General features: G+C 48.5%; 1 protein-coding gene across 3 annotated transcripts in view; it reads left to right on the top strand.

Moving 5' to 3' along the window:
* The window catches only part of Prkce (protein kinase C epsilon), a 507,468-nt gene that overhangs the window by 462,044 nt on the left and 20,963 nt on the right, over positions 1-24,461 (top strand). For 2 of the 3 annotated variants that reach the window (XM_040737387.1, XM_040737389.1), the window contains 3 exons: positions 6,248-6,386; positions 12,265-12,453; positions 17,621-17,767. In XM_040737387.1, the coding sequence (XP_040593321.1) occupies positions 6,248-6,386; positions 12,265-12,453; positions 17,621-17,767 (475 nt within the window). Of the gene's footprint in view, positions 1-6,247; positions 6,387-12,264; positions 12,454-17,620; positions 17,768-22,679; positions 22,710-24,461 lie in introns of those variants that run through there. The other variant, XM_040737388.1, reaches the window with a different exon arrangement.

Genomic DNA, 24,461 nt, shown 5'->3' on the forward strand with positions numbered 1-24,461 from the left:
TTGCCCCTATACAGAGTCAGACAAAGAGATATGAACCCAAAGTGTAAATACTGAAAAGGAAGAGATGATATGATTATCAATGGTAGACTATTTGAAAAGTCCGGAAGAATCCGCTGAGGAACTTCGCAACAAAAACTAAGAGAACTCAATATCATGGCAGGAGGCAAAAGAAAGATGCAACAGAAGATGCAATGGGAAGACAGAAAATACAAAACAGTAGTGTGCATTCTTCAGAAGTAAGTTTGGGTACAGTTAGCATCGCAACACCATACTGCAGTGCTTTCCGTCAGATCCAGGGTTCTGTCTTTGTCATCGGTGAGTCACTGACCATTCCTAAGGCCTCATCCTTGTCTTTATGGCTAAAGGTGGCTGCTAGCACCGTGTGTGCTAGCCTCATGAGGGACAGGAGAAAGAAAAGATTCTGCCCATGTGATTGGCTAGAACTTAGTCACCTCTCCACGCCCAGCTCCAAGGAAGACTTTGAGCTCTAGTTTATAATTACAGAGCGTTTAAAAAAATCTTCCTTTTACTAAGGAAGCAAGGGTATATTGGGACAATTAGCAACCTGTCATAAAATATAGCAAGAAATACACAAGATCTATATGAAAAAAATCACTAAAATCCTCCTAAAGGGCACAAATAAGACTTGAAGAAATGGAAAGACAAACACAGTTATTGGCCAGGAAGATTCAACATCATAAAGTATCAATTCTCCCCAAGTTAATTTATAACTTTGAACATGTTCCCAATAAAAATAGAACCAGGATTTAAAAAAAACTAAAGAGACAATTCTAAAGTTCATATGGAAAAACAAACAAGGATCTGAGAGCTAACACATTTTGAAAATGGAGAGAGAGCAGTCACACAGAGCATTAAAGATATTATAAATCTATAATTATTAAAAAGTGTGCAGTAGAAAAGTGTTACTGAGAAAGGGGCACAACAAAAACTCCATTTGCATAGGGAATTTGCCATGAGTATTTGGGAAGAATGGAATTCCATTCACCGAGGGAGAGATGGTCATCAAACATTGGGACTGCTTCCAGATTCCTGAAAACAAGGAGAGTTGGAGGTGTATCTCAAACTTTTGTTAGAATAAATAAGTGCCCCCAAAGATTTGTGCTTATAAAAGAAAGCTAAATAAATGGAGAAACAGTGGCAGAATACATAGATTACTCAAAAAGGAAAAAAATTGAAGTCAAGATATAGAATCCAAAGCCCATAAAACTAAATATCCACTCAGCTACATAAAAATAAATGATACTAGTCAAACCTCTGTGAGCCCCATCCAAAGTCAGGTAATAATTTGAGGAAAATTCTTTCAGATTTTATTCTACACCACATCTGTGTTCTAATGGGAAATGGCTTCAGAGAATCAGCAAAAATGACACAGCGAAAGCAAGTATACACAAGAATGCAGCACACACATGCACACACACACACACACACACATGCATGCACACACACAGCTACCTCTTAAACATATGAAAGAAATGCTCAAACTTCTGCAGAAATGCAAGAACCCAGTGAGATACTGTTAAACCTAGCACAGAACACACAACTGAAGCTTGGTAGCACAGCACGTTGGTGAGAATGTAAAGAGTCCAGGCAGTGGTGGCGCACGCCTTTAATCCCAGCACTCGGGAGGCAGAGGCAGGCGGATCTCTGTGAGTTAGAGACCAGCCTGGTCTACAGAGCGAGTTCCAGGACAGCCTCCAAAGCTACAGAGAAACCCTGTCTCAAAAACCAAAAAGAATATAGAGAAGTAGGCACTGCCGTCTATTGCCAATGGAAGGTCAGATGTTTTAGCCTCTAATGAGGCAGCTTGGTGATACCAACCAAAACCCACATTCCTGCTTCACATTCAGAAACGTATAGGAAGTGCACACAGTTCCTTGACATACGTGTAAAATGTCACATGCATGAGATTATTCACAGCAGCAGCGTGGGAAATAGTGTAATGTTAGAAGCATCTTAAATATCCCCTGATTAAAAATGATAGAGCACTATGCTGCCATAAACAAAGATCGAAGGAGCTTTCTAATGAGTCCAGTGGACAGATCTCTAGTACATGCCAAGTAAAAAATGGCATTCTTTGGGAAGTACCCCTTTTGTTACAGGTAGGAAAACAAGTGTGTATTCACATTTTCTCATTTCTTTATAAAGTGTGACCAACAGGGTACACAGGAAATGAACACAAAATGTCAGGAGAATCTGTACCCACAGGGGAGATTACTTCTGTCTGCCCTAGCATTCTTCAGATTTCTGTTTTTGGGACACGTGGATATATATGATCAACTAAAAAGGAAAACATGAATGAAATTAGCAATAAAGTGAGTAACTAAAGGTTATCACATTGCTTCATCTATAGGGAAAGGGGTGGTACTAAATATTCTAGTCTAAAACAATGACCTTAGTCCTCTAAAAATAAAAAAATAACAATAAAAAGGTCCCAGCATATAGATGTGCTCTTGTGTTTGAGGACTGAGAAGATGGGGTGGGCAACTGGGCAGTTGTCTTTCTGCAACGCTATCGGTCATGTTTGCTAAGAACTTGCTCCGTGTTAGTCTGGTACCTGAGGCAGCCATTGCTGGAGAGGAGAAGGGAAGAAAACAGGGATCACGCTGTCCTCCATTGCTTCCTTCCAGCATCTCTCCCCTCCTCCGCATGGGGAAGGACATCCTGGCTTTCCTCTTCCCTTCACTGGCATGGACAAGCTTCCCTGGTGATCACATCTGCTGCTAAAGCCCCACCCCACACACACACACACACACACACACACACACACACACACACACACACACACACACACACACACACGTGCTTCCCCTGGCAAGGGGGGAGCCAGAAAAGCTTTCCCCAGAGGGATGAACACTTTGTAACGAAACTGAAGATCTCCAGAGGAATAGTGTTCTCATAGCAGCCAGGCTGGTTCCCTGGGAGGTCTTCTAAACCTTCTGTCCCAAGAGAAAAGGACTAGAAGTCACTCTTTCTGTGTTTGGTTTTGTGTGCAAAGTTAAGATATCTGAGTGGGACTAGGAGGAAGTGGCCAGAGTTAGGATTGCATACATCAGTGGCTACAGGGTAGGAAGGAGTGTTTTGACTAGGGCCAATCCAGGTCATAGCCAAGGGCGCCCATAGGACTTGCTCATATCCGACAGCAGCTGGGCCAGCTTCTTCCCCAGGGAGAAGAGGGGGCAGGAAGCAGAGGCCAGGGAGGAGTGGACCAGAGAAAGAAAAGGGAGAACAGGGCCTGGTGGGTATCTAGACTGTTCCACATGGCAACCTGAGGCACATCAGGGCAGACTCAGGCTGGCTTGGAGTCTTTGGACGCTCCTCCACTAGACTCTCCTCCACTCGTGACACACTGATGTGGCCGTAGACCAGCACCTTGCTCAACCCACATCAGAGGAGCTGTTTCTTGGCTGGTAATTAACACAAAGGCCAGGCAGTGATTGTGCACGCCTTCAATCCCAGCACTCGGGAGGCAGAGGCAGGAGGATCTCTGAGTTCCAGGGCAGCCTGGTCTACAGAGTGAGTTCCAGGTCAGCCAGGGCTACCAGGGGTTAACACAAAGGGCCAGTCCTGGACAATGTTCAGAGAGGTTGATGTTAGAGCACTTAGTCCTCAATGAGAAGTCATCATCAGCCCCCTCCCCTCGGGGATCCACGAGGGTAAGGAGGTAGAAAGACGGTCAGAGACAGAAGCGATGGGCTATTTCAAGACAACAGTGTCTTCCGGACTGGGGCACACGTGCAGTCAGAGGCTGTGGCAGCTTGCACAAGGCCTGCCCAGGTCCCAGCACAGAGAGGAGGGCGTGGACACAAGGCCCCACCCCTTAGCCAAGAAGCTATCTGCAATTGGTACCCACTGGCAAAGGGAAAATCAGTTTTCTCAGAAGTGTCGCTGGGTATATCAATCATACCCCAGGGAAGGCCCTATGCCCAGAAGTCATTGGTCAACATAAAAGGAATTTAAGGGTATTTCTGTTTCATTTTGCTTTGTTTCGGCATTTGCTGTTTTGTCTTATTGTACTTCTGCTTGTTTGTTTTGATTTTCATGTTTTCTTTAAGAGAGCAAGATGGTAAAGTTGGGTGGGTAGGTTGAAGTGGTTGAGGGAGGGGAAAAAGCATGATCACAATATATTGTATGAAGAACTTTATTAACAGAATTGTAAGTCCCTACAACAAAGGCTTTGATGGGTGCTTTGAGAGCAGGGACTGGGGTGTTAGGAGGAACTCTAGCTAAGGTATGAGAGTAGCATGGGGCCAGGAGAGACCCTGATCACCTGAAATGAATCACTTACCTCCCTGCTGATTTGGTAGAATGCTTAGTCATATAGCAGCCATTGAGAACTCAGGTTCCAAGCAAGAATGCTGGACTTGGTGATCAGAGGTGGGTGGGTAAACACGGTCTCATCCAGAATCGTTCTTTTTACTGGTTTTATAGTCCTTGCTATTGTGATCTTTGTGATGGTCACGTGGACCTTGTAGAGGCAACTCTGGGCATGACAGCATGGAGGAATATTTGCCTTAGCCGGTCCCGAGTTCCCTGTAATAAAATTTCTGTAAGGCCTTCCAGGTCTCTCCAACTCAAATGTTCCATGAAGGAAGTGAGTCGAATAAAGACTTTCACCATTCACACACTTCATCCTCTTAGTCTTTCAAACAATCATACAAAGAGTGGGTGACCCCAACGTAATGGATAGGAGACCAGCCTAGCAAGGTGACTTTAGCAGCCTGGACCCCAGCCTGACATTCCTCCCTGTTTTCCCACCCCAGTCAGAGCTAAGCCCTGCACTCCCTCAGTGCCAGTGTTAGGGTCAGGACATAGCCCCAGGGGCCTAGCTGGATGGCTGGACTCTCTGTTCTGTATTTGGGGACCATTTGCTTAGAGTAGCATCTTTCTATGCTCTTTCTTCCTTCTCAAGGAATCACAGCTGTAAGCAGAAATAGGGTCACAGACACAGCATGGGCAGGGCCAGAAGCACTTCCTGCCCCATCTCCCCCCCAACATGGGTCCCGTGGGATGCCTGGAGCTCAAGTTCAGATGCCAACAGGCGCAAGAACGCCACCCTTCCTGGCCTTTGCTTGTAGGGGAAGAGACTTTCTTTGCGAGGCCCACCTCAACAGCCCAGTAGAGCTGCTGTGAGGGGCCCAGAGTAGGAACCTCCAACCACATAATCTAGATGTTTCTATGGGGCCAGAGCTGGGCTTTCCAGGGGTGGTGGGAAAATCCTTATCTAGGACTCTCGGTTTTAGATAAGAAATCTCAGAACCCTGGAGTGTTAAAACAGGCCACAGGGGAGTCATTATGACTGAGATCAGCCTGCTCCTATGACTCTCACCTCTCCTACACAGAAACATCTGAATCCAGGTTATTCCCCTCACCTGCTACCCACAGAAGATGGGTCTTGCACAGGCACCATGCCCCTGCAGCAGGACTCAGTCTCCCTCAGCATGGAATTTTAAATCCCTCCTGCTGATACCCCAGGCTCTGTAGGGTTGGCTCTAATATTATCTAACACTTCTCAGGATCCCTGATCTCTGGTATCCCCACCTTTGCCTCTGCCTCCCTTCTCCTTTGGTCCCTCTCTTTGTGGTCTGTCCAAAGCTAACTTCCGTCTACCCCTGGGGACCACTGTCCCATGGTTATTCTGACTGAACACTCTGGTCTCCATCATTTCACCCTTGGAAATGAAGCTACTCAGACCCCTGTGGTTTACTCTGATTTGGTGATTTAGGATTTTTTTTGTTGTTGTTTCTTTGTTTGATCTGAGACAGTGTTTCTCTGTGGCTTTGGAGGCTGTCCTGGAACTAGCTCTTGTAGACTAGGGTGGTCTCGAACTCACAGAGGTCTGCCTGCCTCTCCTGGGATGAAAGGTGTGCCACCACTGCCCAGCTGATTTAGTGCTTTGTGTATGTCACCCTGTATCCCAAGTTAACTAACTTGTTAAGAATGTGGGAAGGGGACCCATGCATTTCTTACAGCAGGGTCTAAATGGCATGAGTCCTAACCTTAATGCAGCCAGGAGGCTGTGAAGGATCCTATCTTTTGCTAAGGAGTTGTAAGTACTGCTGAAGATTGACTAGCTGGGAGATACTAAGGTTAGTCTGTGGCAGGTCAGAACTTCTCCCTAGACTCCCTTTACTGGAGAAGGTCCCTAGGGTGTGTGTGCATCTCTCCAACTCGAAAAGACCCCATTGTATGTGTGAGGCTAACCGTGTGGCCTTGACCTGTCTTACAGGGATTTGAAACTGGACAACATCCTTCTAGATGCAGAAGGTCACTGCAAGCTGGCTGACTTCGGGATGTGCAAAGAAGGAATTCTGAACGGTGTGACAACTACCACCTTCTGTGGGACCCCTGACTACATAGCCCCTGAGGTAAGCCCCAGGGCAAAGAGTTAGCTTCTCTCTCTTGGTGTCATGGTTGAAGCAACAATCCAGTGCCATGCATCTGGGGATCACCCAGGGGTGTGAAGAGAAGGCTCTAAAGAAGCAGGGTGGATTCTGGGAGTAAGAAACAGGAAGGGAAATGGTTGAGTGATTTCTATGGAAGAATGAGTTGGTAGGTACCGAGAATGGTATAGGTGAATTGAGAGTGACAGGCTAGTCCCCATGTGTTGATGAAAGTTTTCTGTCTCGCCAGGGTCCCGCCACCCTTGAGCCCCAAAGAAACACACAGACACTATATTAATTATAAAGCTGTTGGCCAATAGTTAGGGCTTCTTATTGGCTAGCTCTGTCTTAATTATTAACCCATTTCTATTAATATATGTATTTCCACCTGATCTTGGCTTACTGGAGAATGCCTGGTGTGTCCTCTCTTCCCGGGCTCTACTTGGTGACTCCATCTGCCTATGTTTCCCAGAATCCATCTCCTAGCCCTGCCTATACTTCCTGCCTGGCCAATCAGTGTTTTATTCATCAACCAATAAGAGAAACATATATACAGAAGGCCATTTCCCATTACCCATGCTTGAGTGAGTCCTTGCTAAGGTATCATGCCTCCATCCTAGTCCATAACTAGCACCAGAGCTAGACATAAGAGAAACTGGTTGGCTTGTAGGTGAGTTTTCACTTCTTCCTAATGAGAACAGTGAAATTCCACTGAAAAGACAGCGAGTGGCTTCACTGGACATATTCCTCACAGTAAAACCAGGAGTGCTTTGCCATTTTCACTGAGGTAGCAAATCTACAGGGTAGGCACATGTGAGGAGCAAGAAGACAGTGGAAGCAAAGGTCAGAGATGTCCACTGTGAACCTCACCAGGGGGTTGCCTTGTGTTCATTTCATGCGAAAGTTGAGGGAATAGTGTGCTCACCAGGAGGTGGCTATTTGACTTGTGTCCTTCCAGAGCAATCTGACCTAAACCGAGAGATACTTAGCAGGGGTGATTCATACTTAGCCATTTAGCCATATATCCCCATAGACAATTAAATTTGTTTGATGGTTTTGAGACACATACAATGGGAGAGAGGTGCCGGTCCTGTTAAGCATCCCCTGTGTGGAGAGGTTTCCTTCCAGTGGGCATTGTTTGAGCACCTGCCAGGCAGAGCTATGTGAGTTTGGGAATTGAATGAGACTCTGGTTGCTCTTCTAAGGGAGGTTTTGGTCTAGACAGAGTGACACATATGTAATCAAAACAATGGCACCCAAAAGAGGAGAATGCCTCAGGGATCCAGAAGGCTTCGTGGAACATCTGGAATTGAGAGATTGGCTGGAAGAGAATACATTTTCAGTTTCCTTTAACCACCATAGTGATGAGGAGAGCATTGTTGGAAACAGCAGGAAGGATCAGGGCGGGAACCATGCAGAGAAGGAAGGGCCACATCTCCGGGTTGTGCTTCCCCTCAAAGCGGCCTTGATGCTTTCACTCTGGGTACTCTCAGTATCCAGCACACAGGTTCTAAATACTGGTCTTTAGAATGCATGGATGAATGAATGTGACATTTCAACATAAGCAAAAGCCAAGGGATGACAACATCTTGGCCATTCCCAGGAGACTTAACATAACTAGAGGGCTGGTGAGACGGCTCAGCAAGTAAAATCGCTTGTGATTGGCAGCCTGAGTTTGAACCCTAGAACACCACTTAAAGGTAGAATGGGAGAACCAACTACTTAAAGCTGACCTCCACCATGATGTGTGATCTCTACACACACACACACCACTCTAACCAATAAAACAAAATTTTAAAACAGTAGAGATAGAGCAAATGCTTGCAGAGATGAACAAAATTGGGATAAAAGGAGCCAGAAATATAATCTCAATCCCATAGGATCTATGAACCTACTATGGGTGTCCTTGGAGGAGAGTCTTCACCATGTCCATCCCAAGAAGAAGGCGGGTCACAACAGCCCATATCAACAGGCTAAGCAGGGCCTTCACAGTGCACACCCAGCAACCACATAAACCAAACCCGATTGTGCGAGACTGTAATCCCTGCACACAGGAGGGGAGAAGCACGAGACTCAGGAGTTCAAAGTCATCCTCAGCTGCATGGGAAGCCTGAGGCTACCCTGAGCTTCCTGAGACCCTGTGTCACAAAGCATTTAAAACATTCCAGTCTTAGTGAACTTGAACTGGACAGCTGGAGAATGTTTATGTTGCATCTTTCTTTCTTGGTCCTAGGGGTGATATTGTTAGATACCGTTTCCCTGTATGTCTCCTAGAATTAGTGTTGATTTTCCAGAACATTTCATAGTCTCCCATTCACTTGAGCTAACTGTAGATATGGAACACCTGTTGGGTTCACTCACACACATGGGTTTGTAGCAGCCTTAATGGCCTCTCACTTGGAATTTGAGCCTATGTGTCTTTGATCTGAAGGTCTTGTACTTCCTCTTTTAGAATACTCAAATAAGAAAATGTTCTAAGTGCACAGAGAAAGATTCACTTGGTGGATTTTTATATAGTCACTTATACCTTTGCTTATATTGCTATACCTCCAGTGAATGTCTGGTGATGTTTTTCTTTAAGAAAAATGAACATTGCCTTTGATTTGTTGTGCCAATATTCAACCTCCAGTTTTAGAATTTATTCTCAATGCCATATGAATTGATAAAGTCTTACAAACAACAAGGAAAAACCAGCAAACAGGGAGAGTAAAGGGATGGAGTTTCAACAATCTGTCCACAGCTCAGACAACACGAGTGGGTCCGGGGAGAGCTTGGGAGTGAAGCTTGTGGGATCAGAATCTCAGGGCTCCTTGGAGCTTTGATCTTCTACAAGCAGCAATTTCAGCCTCTCTGTTAATAAGTTTCCTTAGCGAGAACAGGAGCAAGGCAGCCTGCAAGGAGAAATAAAGAGTCTCCCCTGGGAACTCATTCATCTTCTTCACTCAGTCTTTTTACCATGAGAAGCTTCCATTCATATCCCTCTGTAAGCCGATGCCACAAGGGTCAGAGGGTTGACAATAGTTAAGGATCCTGCCCAAGAAAGACACGCACTTCACAGTGAAGGAGGAACCCAGACAGCCTCCATGTGAAGTGTCCCACTAGCAGGACTCTCGGGTGAGCTTAGCACAGGTCCCATGACTCTTCCTGCCCACTCTGTTCTTTGTGTCCATTGCAAAGAGTTGCTAGAGCACTGGAAATGGCAAGCAAATGCTGGTCTTTCAGTAGGCAAGTGACATCTGGCCAAGAGAGATGCCTCCCTCAACAAGGGCTAGCAGGACGGTGAGATGAAATTATGTCCCCTGAACACTTACCACAGTACCCAGCTCACGACAAGGACCAGCTAAGTGCAGTTCCCTCCCTTGGTCTCTTCACCGTTGGGTTATACCGTGGGTTGTGAGAAACAGTCCAGAGAGCTGAGTCCAGACCTGCCCAGAATGTCCCCGTGTCCCCTTGATGAAGTCAAGGAGCCTTTTGAACCTTGGGATCCTGCCTTTCCCATGGGAATCCTAATGCCTGCCCTGCCCATCTATCTCAACAGGCTGCCTTAAGACTCTAATGGGATTAAAGGTGGGAGTGCTTCGGAAGGCAAACGCCTTAGTCGAGTAGGAGAGGCTAGCCCTGAAACCGGAGCCACCTTCTGAGGGATCAGCTCTGCCAAGCCCTCCTCTCCCGACTCCTGCCTCCCTCTCCCTCTCCCCTCTGGCATCTTTCAGTCCCTCTTCTTTCTCCACACCTGGTCCCTCCCAGCTCTCGGTCACACCTGGTTCCATCAGGCCTTGTACCTGCGAGCTCTCTCTCTCTCTCAACCCTTGACCCTGCCGAAGGGCCAGCTTCCAGACCAGGTACCATCCCATGGTATGCAAAGCTTTACCTTCCCCCCAGCTCCATTGCTGGGAAGGCGATCAATGGAGCCAAGGATAACCGGGGCTGAGCCTAAGAGGAATTCTACAAACCATTCCAACAAAAGCAAGGCTCAAGAGGAACCTGGGACGGCTGAATAAGGCTGCCCTGTCATCCCCACGTCCCCACCTAGTCTGCGCGTAGACAAACCACCAAGTCCCAGAGGTGCAGACGCCAGGCGTCCACCCAGAAGTGACTAACGCGGTTCACCTTGTCTGCTAGAGCCCGTGAGCTGCAGGGGTAATGGCGCACTGGGTAGGATGTACCCATTGGTAGGTGTGAAACAGTGGCTGTGTCTTGAGTGTGTGAATGGGATGGCCACAGCCGAAGGCTCGGAGAAATGATGGGGAATAACTTCCTGGTACTTCCCGGATGTTCCAAGGAGCAAGCTGGCTGTGTAAAAGTGACCAAAACTTCAGTATTATAAGGGACGTGCCTACAAACCTTAGGAACAGGCAAGGGTTAGGATGTGGGAAGGCAGGAGAATACCTAGGAAGTCGAGAAGTATTTCTGGAGGAAACAAGGCACGGGCATGACCTTGAAGGACAATAAACCAGTGGTGAGCCAGGCTAACAGCTAGATCTCAGGAGGTTGAGGACAGCCCAGCTTTGGCTGGGGCCCCAGTCCAGTGCAGCCTATAGTTTACAGAGAGCCTGCACTGGGCACTGGAACGAGAAAGCCCACAAACTAAGGAAACAGATAAAATACTCTAGAGGTACCTGCAGCCTCCCACAGTCTTCTTCATCCCAATGTGACATGCTTCTTAGACTGTGTGTGTTCTCAGGGGCCTTAGATTCTTCTACCGAATTCTTTCTGTTTAGCCCCAAGTAATCTGGGACTGCTCCAGAAAACGGTTTAGGATTTCCTACATGGGTTCATCCTGAGTTATTTCTCTGACTCTATCCATTTGGCCAGATAAGCAGTGGCTGGGAGGAGGGGACACTGCTGAGGCTGGGTGGCCATTGTCAAAGATAGAATTCAAAAACAGTCATAGAACTGACTGAACTTTGGCTTTGCCCATGGAGATAACGTTCATTCCCGAAGTTGGCCCAAGGAACAGGCCCTGGGATCTCTAAAGTCTGTTAAGTGAGAAGTTCATTGGTGAGACTCCGGAATCCAGGAGGAATGACAGAAATGGGTATTTTACTGTCATAGGCAAGAGCATAGTGGTCCTTCCTGGGTAGAACAGATAGGTTACAGAAGATGTCTTTTCTGTTATTTCCTTCCCTGGAGTACGGGGCCCAGGTAAACTTAGTGTTGTCACTACTTAAGGAATTACAGCTCTCTGGTTCAAGCCAAGCATGCCCTTAATCCCAGCACTCAGGAGGCAGAGGCAGGTGGATCTCTGTGAGTTGGAGGCCAGTCTGGTCTACAGAGTGAATTCCAGGCTAGCCAGGGCAACAAGGGGGAATAAAGAAAAAGAAAAAAAGATTCTGGTCTCCTTCCCACTTGGGCAGTTGGCATCTACCGCTCCTGCCCACGCTCTCCTCCGGCTCACTCTCCCCTCCGGCTGTGTGTGACAACAGGGACCTGGGCTGGCTGTGCATCCCTCTCAGCATTGCCTTTTGAAGTTGACATCCTGCTCCCCAGCCCCGGGGCTCAGTGTCAAACTGTGCTGTCTTCTTTTGAAAGTGGCCCGAAGTGCAACTCTGGAACTGGAACTTTATCTGGCATCCAAACAAAGAAAGCATCTTTTGTTTCCACCAGAGGTTAGATGGTGGATGCTGGCTGTAGGGAGAGGATTGTTAGCCTCCCACATTCCATCCCTCCTCCCACATTTAGTCCTCCCTGGAGATGCTGAGGTAGGCCTCCCTCTAAGGTAGCATAGCTCTGCTCTATGGTGGAGCAAGTTGGAAGCAAAGGTGTGAACTCAAAGGTGTAGACCTTCCCACGAGAGTTGGTGGCAGGGGTGTTGCTGGGACAGGACTCTTGAGTGACCGTGCACCATCTGTTTTCTGGACAGATCCTGCAGGAGTTGGAGTATGGCCCCTCAGTGGACTGGTGGGCACTGGGGGTGCTGATGTATGAGATGATGGCCGGGCAGCCCCCCTTTGAAGCTGACAACGAGGACGACTTGTTCGAGTCCATTCTTCACGATGACGTGTTGTACCCTGTCTGGCTCAGCAAGGAGGCTGTCAGCATCCTAAAAGCTGTGAGTCACTGTCCCTCACCTGTCGCTCTGCTCTCTGAGGGTGTTCTCTCCACCACTTACTCTCCCATCCCCTCTGGTGTGTGTGTCTGTCTGTCTTTCTGTCTGTCTGTGTATCTGTGTATCTGTGTGTGTCTGTGTGTGTCTGTGTGTGTGTATCTGTGTGTGGCTGTGTCTGTGTGTGTATCTCTGTGTGTATGTGTGTCTGTGTAGCTGTGTGTCTGTGTGTCTGCTCACCAGTTTGCCCAAGGCAGAACCACGTGACCACCCAGGAGCCTTGACTTCAGCCCTGTCTTGCATTCCCCTTCATACCACCCCAGAGTTCAGCAGTTAAACAGCCACATTCATGAAGCCAGCCCTGTTCAAGGGCCCTGGACTAACAGTCTTCATTTTATTCCATATGTTTTATGAAGAAAGTTGGCTGTCTGTATGACAGATAGGGAGTTTGCAGCACTTGTCATAACTAATAGAAGTCATGACATTCTTTTAGACTGACGAGCATTTCACAGGAGTCTGGAATCACACACGCTCCCCTGCCTCACTCCTTTATGTTCCTCCACCTTCCATGGCTCCCACGTCTCACGACTAGGGGCTTAGTTGCGCTTCTATGCTAAAACCGGTTTTGCTATTTCTTGGTGGCGTTTGCCCTGGGTAGCCTCTTCTTGGTTTCCTTTGCTGCCTCTTCTGTCTCTCGCTGGACAAGGTGCCCTGCTGTATAGGAGGCTTGCTCTATCCCCACGCTCACACCTCTAAGAAATGAAAACTCCCTGGAAATCCCTTCATTCACCCCCATAGCGTTTGCTGCCTTCCACTATAGTGTGGAGGATTGGGCATGTGGCTGTAGAGTGTAGAGCGCACGCATGAAGCCATGGGTTCAATCCCCAGCCTTGCATAAGTCCCTCAGAGTAGCACATGCTTGTCATACCTGCCCTGGGGAAGTTGAGGGAGGAGAACGAAAAAGTTCATGGCCATTCCTCAGCTACACAGTGAGTTAGAGGTTAGCCTGGGCCACACGAGACCTTGTCTCAAAAACAACAAACAGCATCAGTGAGATGGTGTAGCAGGAAAAAGCACTCGCTCTCCCAAGTAGAGCAACGAGTTCAATCCGCAGAAGCCATGTAAAAAGCCCCACGCAGTGATGCAAATCTGCAATCCAAACATTGCCACCCTGAGATGAAAGCTGCAAACAGCCAGAAGGTCCCACAGGCCACCCAGCCTGGAGCACTCACAGCCTGGCCCAAACAAGAGAGATCCTGCTTCAACACGGTGGAAGGAAAGAGCAGACTCCTTCCTGAGAGTTGTTCTCTGACCTCCTCGTGCCCGACTGCATTCACCACCCCCAGAAGTAAACTAATTGATTTAAAGGTTATATATTTGTAGTCTGTTTCCTCCCACAAGAATGGACCCCCCCCCCCGCCCCTGTGGGGCAGGGCAGGGATTTCGTCAGATTCTCCAGCAGATACACCTGGGAGCCGCAAGGCACGCCCGCACATCCTAGGCTCTGCATGCAGTGTTTGTTGCCACATGGAAGATGGCTGCCCCTCGGTCTCTGTGCTGTTGTCCTCTTTGCCCCAGTTTACAAGGCGAAATGCCTTTGGTATACGAGGTGATATGGCAGGTGACTTGGAGTTTGCTTGAGAGCCACACCTGTCTTGGGCGTGTCCACTCCCTGCCTCCAGCTGAGCCCAGGCCTGCAGCAGTGAGGACTTCCTTCATAGGAGCTGCCTTTCCAAGGGGCAGCTAGAAGCCAGCACGGTGTAGCATCGCTCTCCGTGGGAACTGATTTGAACCCCTTCCCTTAAAAAGAATGTGCAGCCGGACAGTGGTAGCACACGCCGTTAATCCCAGCACCCAGGAGGCAGAGGCAGGTGGATCTCTGTGAGTTTGAGGCCAGCCTGGTGGACACAGAGAGTTTCAGGACTGTTATATAGAGAAATCTTGTCTCAGAAAACAAAAACAAAAAGAATGTGCAGGTTGAGCCATGCCCTTGTTTCTGGCTAGGGTTTCTCACTGACCCCTGAGTTGAATGAAGCCACTGATGTAGTCCTGGGCCCTGCTCTATCTGGACCCTACCCAGCCCTGGGCTCTCGCTTACTTGAATAACGGAAACACATAGTGAGTCTTTTAAAATGCCATAAGTACAACATGGAATGCTGTCAAAGGCCTTTGTTTTGCCCCCATTCCCACCTTCCTATCCCCTCCTCTCTGTACCTCATGGATGACACAGTATGGAGTTTTGTACAACCTTCCAGAATTTCCCTAGGTGTATGCCAAGATGTAGACTCAGATTCTCACTTCTTTTACCTTTGATTGCTGGAACAGAATTCAGAAGGCCCTGCAGAAGGGGCTACTGCTTCTTCCACTAGATGCTGCGACTGCCTGTCTCCGTGCTTAGGAAAGCTCTTGGGGCAGCTGTCACATGGGGTCCCCCACCAAGGACTACTCCAGAGTGCTTAGCTAGGGTGGGGATGTGAGCCTTCTGCTCTAGCCCTTAGCTCCCCACCTGGTCCCAGGCCTCTGGTCCAGCACTGGAGAGAGCAGGCCTATGCCTGGCCGACACCAGCTCAGCCTCCTTCTGAGGGTCCTCTGCCCACACAGAGGCCAAGTGTGAGTCAAGCCTCACTCTCTCTGTCTCCCTCATTCTCTCCCCCTCCCTCCTCTGTCCCCCCTCTGCCCCTCTCCCTCCCTCCCTTCTTCCCCCCCTCTCTCCCTCTCTTTTCTCTCTCTCTCCCTCTCTCCCTCTCTCCCTCTCTCCCTCTCTCCCTCTCTCCCTCTCTCCTTGTATGCCCACATAGCACCGTGGTTTTGACACCCTCCGGACACATATCCAGCAATGTTTGAGATACTAGAGTTGACACAGTTTTGGAGAACATGGGGGGTGCTGATGTGCAAAGATACGTCGAGATGTGTCCTTGGAGGCTGCTGAACAGCCTGCAGTTCACAGGACAGCCCCCCAGCAAAGAGTGTCAGTAGCATTGAGCCGGAAAACTGCTGACACCTGGGGCAGGAGAGGTGGCTCCGTGGTTAGGAGCACGTGCTGCTGTTACAGAGGCCCCAGGTTTGAATCCTGGCACCTGAGTTGAGCAGCTGACACCCCGTGTAATCCCAGCTTCAGGAGAAGGATGCTTTCTTCTGAGCTCATCAGGCGCCGTGCTCACAGCTGCACATCCCCACACATAGGTACCTACACGTAATTTAAGTTAAAAAATATACTATAGAGAAGAAAACTGTTTACCTGCAGAGACTCAGGGGTTACAGGTCATGCCGTGTTGACTGCTTAATGTCTGAGTGAAGAGCTCTGGCCCAGGAGGTTACCCCAGAGCCTCATCCCGAGTCTTCTGCCTCCTCTGCTAGAAGAGGGAGGTGGGACAGGCTACAAAAGGGAGGAGTCCTCTGCTTTTCTCTGGAACCCCTCCCCCTCTCCCCTTAGGTTGTCACTCAGTGTTTCTAGCCCATATTTTCTAAAACTCTGTCCTCGGAGCTATGTCCCTGGAGGGTGTTAACCCATGGGGAGGTGGTTCAGGATCTAGAGAGGTCATTTGAATCATTAAACAGAGAGCAGCCCATTCAACAGTAAGCAGCCATGTCACTGCTCAGCACCTCCTCCTAAGCCTCTGCCCTCAGCCTTCTGGTCAACCTTCACAGCTCACTGGACACCCTGTAGGAGGCAGGGATGGAGCCTGTACTAGGTGAGCATGTCACAGGCTCATCAAGGGGTAGTGACCTTTAGGCAGCTCATAATCTAGATTGACAAGAAATGGGGTGCTCAAGCTAGCTGCCTAGGAATCAGCATTATTTTGATTGTGTCTTGGAGAATGAAATGCTAAGGCGCTGCAGGGGAATGCTGAAAAGTAGGCAGGATGCAAATTGAGATGTCACCATGTGCTGAACAAGAGTATAGGCCAGTGTGGGACATCTGAAGTCATCAGGCAGGAGTGACTTCTTAGACATGTGATGAAGGAGATGAAGGTCACACGTCTCCCACAAATTTGAGGCTTCTCAGCACCGCTCCCCATCTTCTCTGTGGTCTCGTGACAGAGAAAGTTCAGGTCATGACCATGTAGTTTGGGTTCAAGGACACCAGGGGGACATGGTAGGACCCTAACCCCGAAGCCTAACCCTTTCCCCATTAAGAAGCTCTCACTTGCTGGTGAATCTTGCAAGCCCACCTTAGTCTGTCCTCTCAGGTCCCTTTGTAACTGAACTTTGCCCTATAAAGCATTGTACTTGATCTCTAACACACACAGGCACAACACAACACAACACACACACACACACACACACACACACACACATACACCTTTATTTTTGGTGCTTATCAAAAAAATGTTTAGGTTTCTATTGGTATTCAGCTTTTGATTGATGTTATGTTTATTCCTATGACTGACTGGTTTAGTCGAAATGAGCTTGTCATGTAGCTAGACCATGGAAGCCTGCAATTGTGAACTTACTTATCAGCAACCAAAAAGGAATGGATTTTATCTTTAACTTACATAGGCATTTTTTAAGTGTGTGTGTGTGTGTGTGTATGTGTGTGTCTCCATGCTGGCTTTGCTTCTCTCCCTGTACCACGTGGGTCCCAGTGATCCAACTCAGATTGTCAGGTTTGATAAAAGCAAGTGCCTGCCTTTATCCACTGGGCCATATTGCTGGCCCCTACACGGGCATTTTTGAATGGCAATTGCAAATTCAAACTAAAAAAAAAAACATGAGAGGGGTTGGGAAAGGAAAGAGATGGGAGATACATTTGATTAATTTGTCTACATTTGCATACATTTACATGCCTTGCTGTGAGTGACTTATCAGATCTCAGCCTCTGCTGAGAAGACTTGAACATCTGATGCAATCAGAGAATGGGAGTCAGTTCCTAATCTCAATTCGGTACCTTGCTAACTGTGCATCTTTAGCCCAGTTTAGTAACCTCTTATAAGGTTGCCCCTTATAAAGTAGAAACAGTAGTGGTACCTCATGAAGAGATGAATCCATATCTGTCGGATGTCCAGAATGCTGTCTGGCACATGCTACATACGCTACATCCTATTCAAGGGTGGAACACAGTGGGAGTGAGGCCCCTGTTGTACAAACACAGATGTGGGAAGCAGTGTGGAAGATAGTTCCTATGACCCATGCCCGGGAGCCTCAGTAATTCTCTGCTGCCCTCCTCCCACAGTTCATGACCAAGAACCCCCACAAGCGCCTGGGCTGTGTGGCAGCACAGAATGGGGAAGATGCCATCAAGCAGCACCCATTCTTCAAGGAGATCGACTGGGTCCTGCTGGAGCAGAAGAAAATCAAGCCCCCCTTCAAGCCAAGAATTGTAAGTGGGGCTCCCAGCCCTTCCCCTCCATGGTCGGCTGTGCCAGTCTCTGTGGGCCAAGAGCAGCCTGGGGTGTGGCTGAGAGCTCAGGGAAGAGTCCCCCCAAAGAGTCTGAGGCCCTAGACGTCGACTGTCACAAGTATGGCACCTGCAGTACGGTGCTCTTATCTCAAGTGTTGTTTTTTTATTCCGACCAGTTATGATGATGCTAGTTTTCCTCGTGACACACAGATGGCGAGGTGTTTTGATAGAGATGGGGTTGTGCTTTGGAAGCGTCCATGTAAAGGAAACTATCAGCCAGACGCTTGCCGTGGCGCTTAAATGGCAGAGCATGAAGTGAGATTCAGTGGCTGTTGCAAGAAAGGCTGACCCAAAGTCCTGAAGGGAGGCTAGCCTTGTGTCCTGGGTCCCTCACGGTCCTAGCTCTCATGTTCCTGTCCTCAGCCTGCTCCAAGGCACACCGTGGGCTGCCCTCCTTGTACAATGCCAAGCACAGGTGACTGGTGGCCATCAAAGGGAAGTGGCACTCAGAAGCTGGACAGAAGACCCGAGCCAAAGGCTGTGTCCTGCAGCTTGACCATAATCCCAAGGGAGAGGCGTTGTAATTCCATTGTTTCATGAGGTAGTCAGTCCTTCAGACTGAGAGTCTGGGCAGCCAGTTTCAAGCACCTGGGAGCTGAGGGATGATTCTTAGACAAAATCTCAGACCCATGAAGCTGGCGGAAGCCCTGAGATCATCAACCAGCCATGGGTCACCATGTTCAGTCAGAGGAGACCTTCCTCCCTCACCATGTTCAGTCAGAGGAGACCTTCCTCCCCCAGCTGCAAGGACAGAAAAGACCCTCAAGTGTTCTACAGGTCCCCTGGGAGGAATGAATCTTAAAATATTCTGGAATGTGGTTGCCGACTTGAGACAGAATCAAACGCTTCAGGTCGATCTGTGGTTGGTGCCAAGGCTTGCTACCATTCCTACTTTGCTTTCTGCTTTGGTCTGTGTGGCTCTTGAGAGACACACAGCTTGAGACAGGCCAGGTTTGGGGTCCATTTCTCTCTGCGAACCTCTCTTCCACTTTAGCCCATTTCGCCATAGCTTGCCCACAACCCCACCCCACCCCATGCCAAGCCCATGCTGTGGATTTTGTCCATAAGAAAGGTTTGAGGTTCTGGCTGTTAGGGCTAACAGAGCTCACCGCACATGCCAGCCTACCTGATGGCTTGGCCTGGGGCCGCTACAAGTAGTCTCAAAGGATTGGATACCTGACAGAACGTGTGAAAGTGGGTCACCAGAGGCTGAGAAGAAACCGAAGGATCAAGCCTGAGGGGTGAATTATAATTTCCATGTAATCTAACTTAATTAATCCCTAGAGAAATGGGAAACAGAACTATTTTAACAGTTCAGGCCCAACTAGCAAGACCAGGGGCCGGTCAGATGTCATTGCCATCCATAAAATGGCTTGGACTTAACATTGAGACTCTAAGTCAATGTTTTCAGCCATACTCAAGGAGGACCATCAGACCCGGGTGAGAAACAGGCATAGCCTCTCAAGAGAGTGTGGTGAGGAGGCCCAAGGAAGTCCCCTGGGGCTATGAAGGGGAGCAAAGGCTTGTGCGGGCAAGGGAAACCAGTGTTGTAGAGAAACTCCTAGAAGGAAGGAAGAGAGGAAGAACTTGAACCTCTACTCACAAAAGATGTTTTAATGAATGGAGTCATCGGGACTAGGTGCCCCCTGGGATTTAATATATAAAAGGGCAAAAAGAAGTGACCACCGGCCTTTCCTAGGTACTTTTACTCAAATCCAAGGCAGGCTCTGGTCTTCAAGCAGTGTTGGGAAAACCAGGTTCCTAACGCAGCTCTTAAAGCCCCATGGATCCCGGATGTCCTCTCTGGGTTTCCAGTCTTTACACTGGGATGTGGACTCTCGGTATTCTTGTCCTTGCATGGCTTCTGTGGGTCCCATCACAAGGCATTCGGAGAGGGAACCACACCTCGATCGGTGGCTACGCCACCCACCAAGTAAAATGATGACAGGAGGGTCATGAAGAATAGTATGAGGTGACTATGGGCTGGGGACCTAGGACAGAACCCACATACTGAGGAAAGGGGGAAAGGGTGGGGAGCAAATGGGAGTAGGCTACCATGTGACCATGTGTCCCACTCCACCAATGAGCGGGCTTCACCTGGGCTCAGGCAGGCAGGCAGCCCCTTCAGGTTGTCCCTAGGCAGGTGTGATGATGTTCCTGTAGGTAAGGAGCTCCCAGAAACCAGAAAGAGGAAGTACTCCCCTAGGACTAGGATCAGCTGGGGTTCCACATTCCCCTGAACCCCAGTGCACAGGAGACAAGAATTTTCCTTACTCCAGCCTCTGGGAAACCTCCCCCTGGGACTAGAAACAGGACCCTGCCCAATTCCTTTACTGGGTGACTCACATGAGCTTCTGTTCTGGGAACTTTCTTTCCCTGTAAGAGTATGTTAAAAACAAAACAAAACTGGGCCACGTAGAGCTCCCGATATCCATCTTAGTTTCCTAAAGCTGTCTTCATTCACCTTTCCACGGAAACTGTCGTGTGTACGCGTCCCCAGTGTGCTTCAGACTATCATGCTGGAGGGCCAGGGAAGGAGGGTTCAATCGGCTGGTTTGTTTTAGCTGAGATGAAAAAGTTAAGACATTAGGGAGGAAATAAGATTGCGCAAGAGGTGTTTCTGGTTATACTTTGGCTGAATCCTGTGGACTGGTCAGAGCTACCAGTCCTAGGTCTTGAGAGACTTCATCGGGATGTTTAAATATCTGATCACACTTCTGTCCTTGGCACTGAAGTATCTCTCATAAATGCCAAATTTGTTGAGTGAAAAGAAAGGAGAGGGAGGGAGGGAGAGAGGGAGGGAGGGAAGGAGGGAGAGAGAGAGAAAAATAGAAAGCTGTTACCAGAAAGGTGTCCTAACTCTGTCCCAAGCTGAAACTCATTCCTGCTACATGGAAATGGCATTAGCCTGTGCTATGTCTGTGGACTCTAGTCTAGCGGAAGATGCTGAATTAAAGCGATTCCATGTATCACCTGGGAAAACCTCGCAGGATCAGTGTAGCCAACTAGCATAGGGATGTCTGCCAAGACCAGAGCAGGGAGCAGATCAGCTCTGTCCTCCATTAGCAGGTGTTGCCTTAGGCAAATGCAGTCACCCACAAGTCACTGGAGAGAGACACTGCAGCTCATCTCCAGAGAGTCCTCCTGCTCGTCAGAGGTCAGAGGTTCCATTACAAGACTGACTTTCTTGTGGCTTAAGGTGTCTTGTAACTTAAGGACATGTCATTTGACTTCCTAGGAGAGCTCAGGAAGGTAAGACTTGACAACTGAACAAAAGTCAGTTCTACACTGAGAAGCAGCCATGAGGACAAGGGACTATCAGACAGGACACTGTGAAGTTCTTGGATCCTGTCTTATGAAGAGATGTCACATGAAGGGATAGGTACTGTGTGAAGAAAAGGATAAAATCTCTGATCAGATAGCACCAGACTTGTGGGTGTTGTTAGCACAAAGAGACATTGGGCATAAGCTTAAACAAGCCAAGGAGACAGGTTCAGAAAAGTTCCCCACCCCCACCTCACTAGACACCTTAGGGGAAGTGTGGTCACTTCCCCTGGATTTCTTCTCTTTGGAACTAACTCCACTTATTCTCCAGCTATGCCCCGCTGACCATATACCAGAATGCCATCATTCCCCAGAAACCCACTCAGTAGCTACTACCTCAGCTCCCTTACTAAGTTACCTGGCAGGTGACCCGCTGGTGAATTCAGGGAAGAATCAGTTTTGGTGGGCCTAGGAATGGCCATACCATCTAGTCTTGCATTTGAGAATAGCGATGATCTAGTATATTGTGTTTCCAGAACTCTTAAGTCTCTTCAAACCCATGATATCAGGCAAACCTGCCTCCACCATGGCTGGCTCACCTGGAGACTGGGGCCCTCTCACACCCACAGGGGCTGAGGCTACTTCAGAACAGATTCCGACCCAATCCCCATCCCATCCCCTCCACAGGAAGCCTCCCACCTCAGAAGATGTCACCAAAGAGATTGTTCAGATCGGAGGCTGGAATTTGGCCTCTGGTCAGTTTCCATCACATACCTCCACTGGCTGATGTCCCTGCAGGCTCTGGCTTCCTGACATGTTTTTGCTAAGCTGAGATTCCTGTGCCCCTGGCGCCTCAGCCTCCCTGTGTAACCTTTGCTCTGATTCCCCAGAGGTTAGGAGTGCAGTAGGGTTTCCAGCCTTCAGGCTGTTACCCCTTTATGTCAGCCCACATTCGGTGACCTCTGCTTCAACATGGCAAGTTCCTTCTCGTGTGTCTTCTCAACTCCTACATGTCCTCCCTCCTTGTGTCCCCTGTATATTCCTCCTGTCCCAGCTCTATGCACACTGAGCTGATTTTATGCAAGTGATATGCCATCAACACCAAACCCAAAAGCCCTACTGCGTAGAATCAAATGAACAAAAGCCAAAAAAGAGTCTGATACTAGAGGCAATAGCCAAGTGTAAACACTTTGTCTCATTGGAGACTTCCTTCCAAGATGGCCGTGCTGTCTAATCAGTAATGAGTCTCTCTTGTCTAGCTTTTGTGTTCTTGGTAGACTTATCTTTTGGGGGAACTGTAGGGAGGAAGAAATGTATTTGGTATGGCTGACACTGCAGATTGTGGGGCCAGTCAGCTCACTCTAGGCCTACATTTGGTACACCCCCAAAGCATTAGACTCTGAGATCACAGGCTCCGGGGCTTCACCAGTGGGATGGGAGCAAGCCAGTTAAGAGGGAGAGAGCTGCCTCCTGCAGAGTCCTAGCTGTCCTCGGTGAATGCCCAAGGTGATGAGGGAAATGCCGGCCGAGTAAACTTTTCTTTGTGTACGTGTTCTCTCTTTTCAAGTTTGCTTCAGTGTGAATGTCCCTCTGTAAGGTAAGACTTCCAGAGTGGGGAGTTTCTCCAGGTAGGTGAGCCCACAGGCCCGATGACATAGAGGCCCCTTTCAACCTCATGATTCGTCTTTCATTCAGCCATCCACGCTGCATGGCAGGACCCGATGGAAGCCCCCGCTGCATGCTCCTGCATGACTGGGCTGTGCTGAGAGAAAGCCTGGGAAGTGGGCGCAAGAACTCACATCCTCACTTAGCAGTCCCAGGAGGAGCCCTGATGGACAGGCATCCCCTCCCCCTGATGCTAGTCTACCTGCCTAGGGACCCCAATAGCAGGACAGCAATGCAAAGGTCAATGAGGCACGGTCATCATCTTCCATCCTGGTGGGTCAGGACCAGGGCTTTGTGGGGTCCTTCACTAAAGACACCTCCAAGACAATGTCCACGTCAAAGTGAGATCTCTTGACCCTTAAGAGCTATTGACTCTTGCAAAGAGCCATGGGGTCTCTGACCCAAGTCTAGAAGCCATGGGGGAAAGTCCACATCCCTGTTTTTGGTAGCTCGCTTAAGTGATGGTGTGATACAGAAGACAAGGGCCCCATCTTCAGACTTTCTTATCATAAAATGGAGTGAGGATAGTTCTCTCATGGCACTGAAAACAGGACCTGTAGCCAGCCTAAGATGCTGGGTGTGTCCTCAGCTTCTTGGGGAAGTTTAGTTCCATTCTCTCCCATCATGACTCCCTTCCCATAGTCTAAAGGCCCCCTTCCTCTCTCACCAAGGCTCCAGGAAAACCAAGAATTAACTATTACAGGAAGTCATACGATGTTTGGACTTGAGAATCAGACACAACCATGGCCTTCCACTATTGCTGGAGTTTCTTTCCCACCTGATCCAGCAGTCGATTGGCCCCCAAATAAACACACGAACGCTATATTAATTATAAAACTGTTGGTCAATGGCTAGGGTTTCTTACTGGCTAGCTCTCTCTTAATTATTAATTAACCCGTAACTATTAATCTATGTATTTTCATATGGTTGTGGCTTACCATAGAATGCCTGGACCTGTTACTCCTTTGGTGGCTACATGATGTTCCTTTCCGAGGCCTTCTCCTTCTTTTTGTAATCCCACTTATCCTTCCTGCCTGGCTATTGGCCAAACAGTGTTTTACTCATCAACCAATAAGAGAAACACATACACAGAAGGGCATCCCCCATCATTCCACTTTGGCCTATGGGCTCTTAGAATGATGAGCACTGTGTCTGCTACCCAACAAACAGGATAGTGAGAAAGACCAGGAAGAGTTCAGATTATGGGGTGGCACCACCATTTAGGGCAGTAGCTATTAGAAGTCAAAATGATATCCTAAGAGTAGGAAGAAATGCCACTCAGGAGTCTATGCTGAGCCTCTGGGATTAATTCTGATGCAGTCATTGGTGCTACATGAGGGTGACTCAGTAGATGAGGGATTCTCAAGTCTTTATCCCTTGCAATAGTGCCAAAGGTTCTACAGTAGAGTCACTTTGTTTTGATAATAGAGAGAGCTATATAAACCAGACTGGACTGGAAGTAGCTATGTAGCCCAGGCTGTCTTCAAACTCCTAACCCATCCTCCCTCAACCTCCCAAGTACTTGGGTTATAGGCATGCCCTACCACATCTGGCCCAAGTCACCTGTCTTTTCTCACCACATGTATTAACTCTGTCTTCATTCTCAGTAGTGTTTTGGCTGAATGCAGCTGTGTGGCTTCCAGTGTCCTGGCTTTGGCATGGTAGCTGTCATCAATGGACACCA

This window comes from Mesocricetus auratus, unplaced genomic scaffold (assembly GCF_017639785.1).
Source record: "Mesocricetus auratus isolate SY011 unplaced genomic scaffold, BCM_Maur_2.0 Super-Scaffold_100676, whole genome shotgun sequence".
In the NCBI taxonomy this organism is placed as follows: Eukaryota; Metazoa; Chordata; class Mammalia; order Rodentia; family Cricetidae; genus Mesocricetus; species Mesocricetus auratus.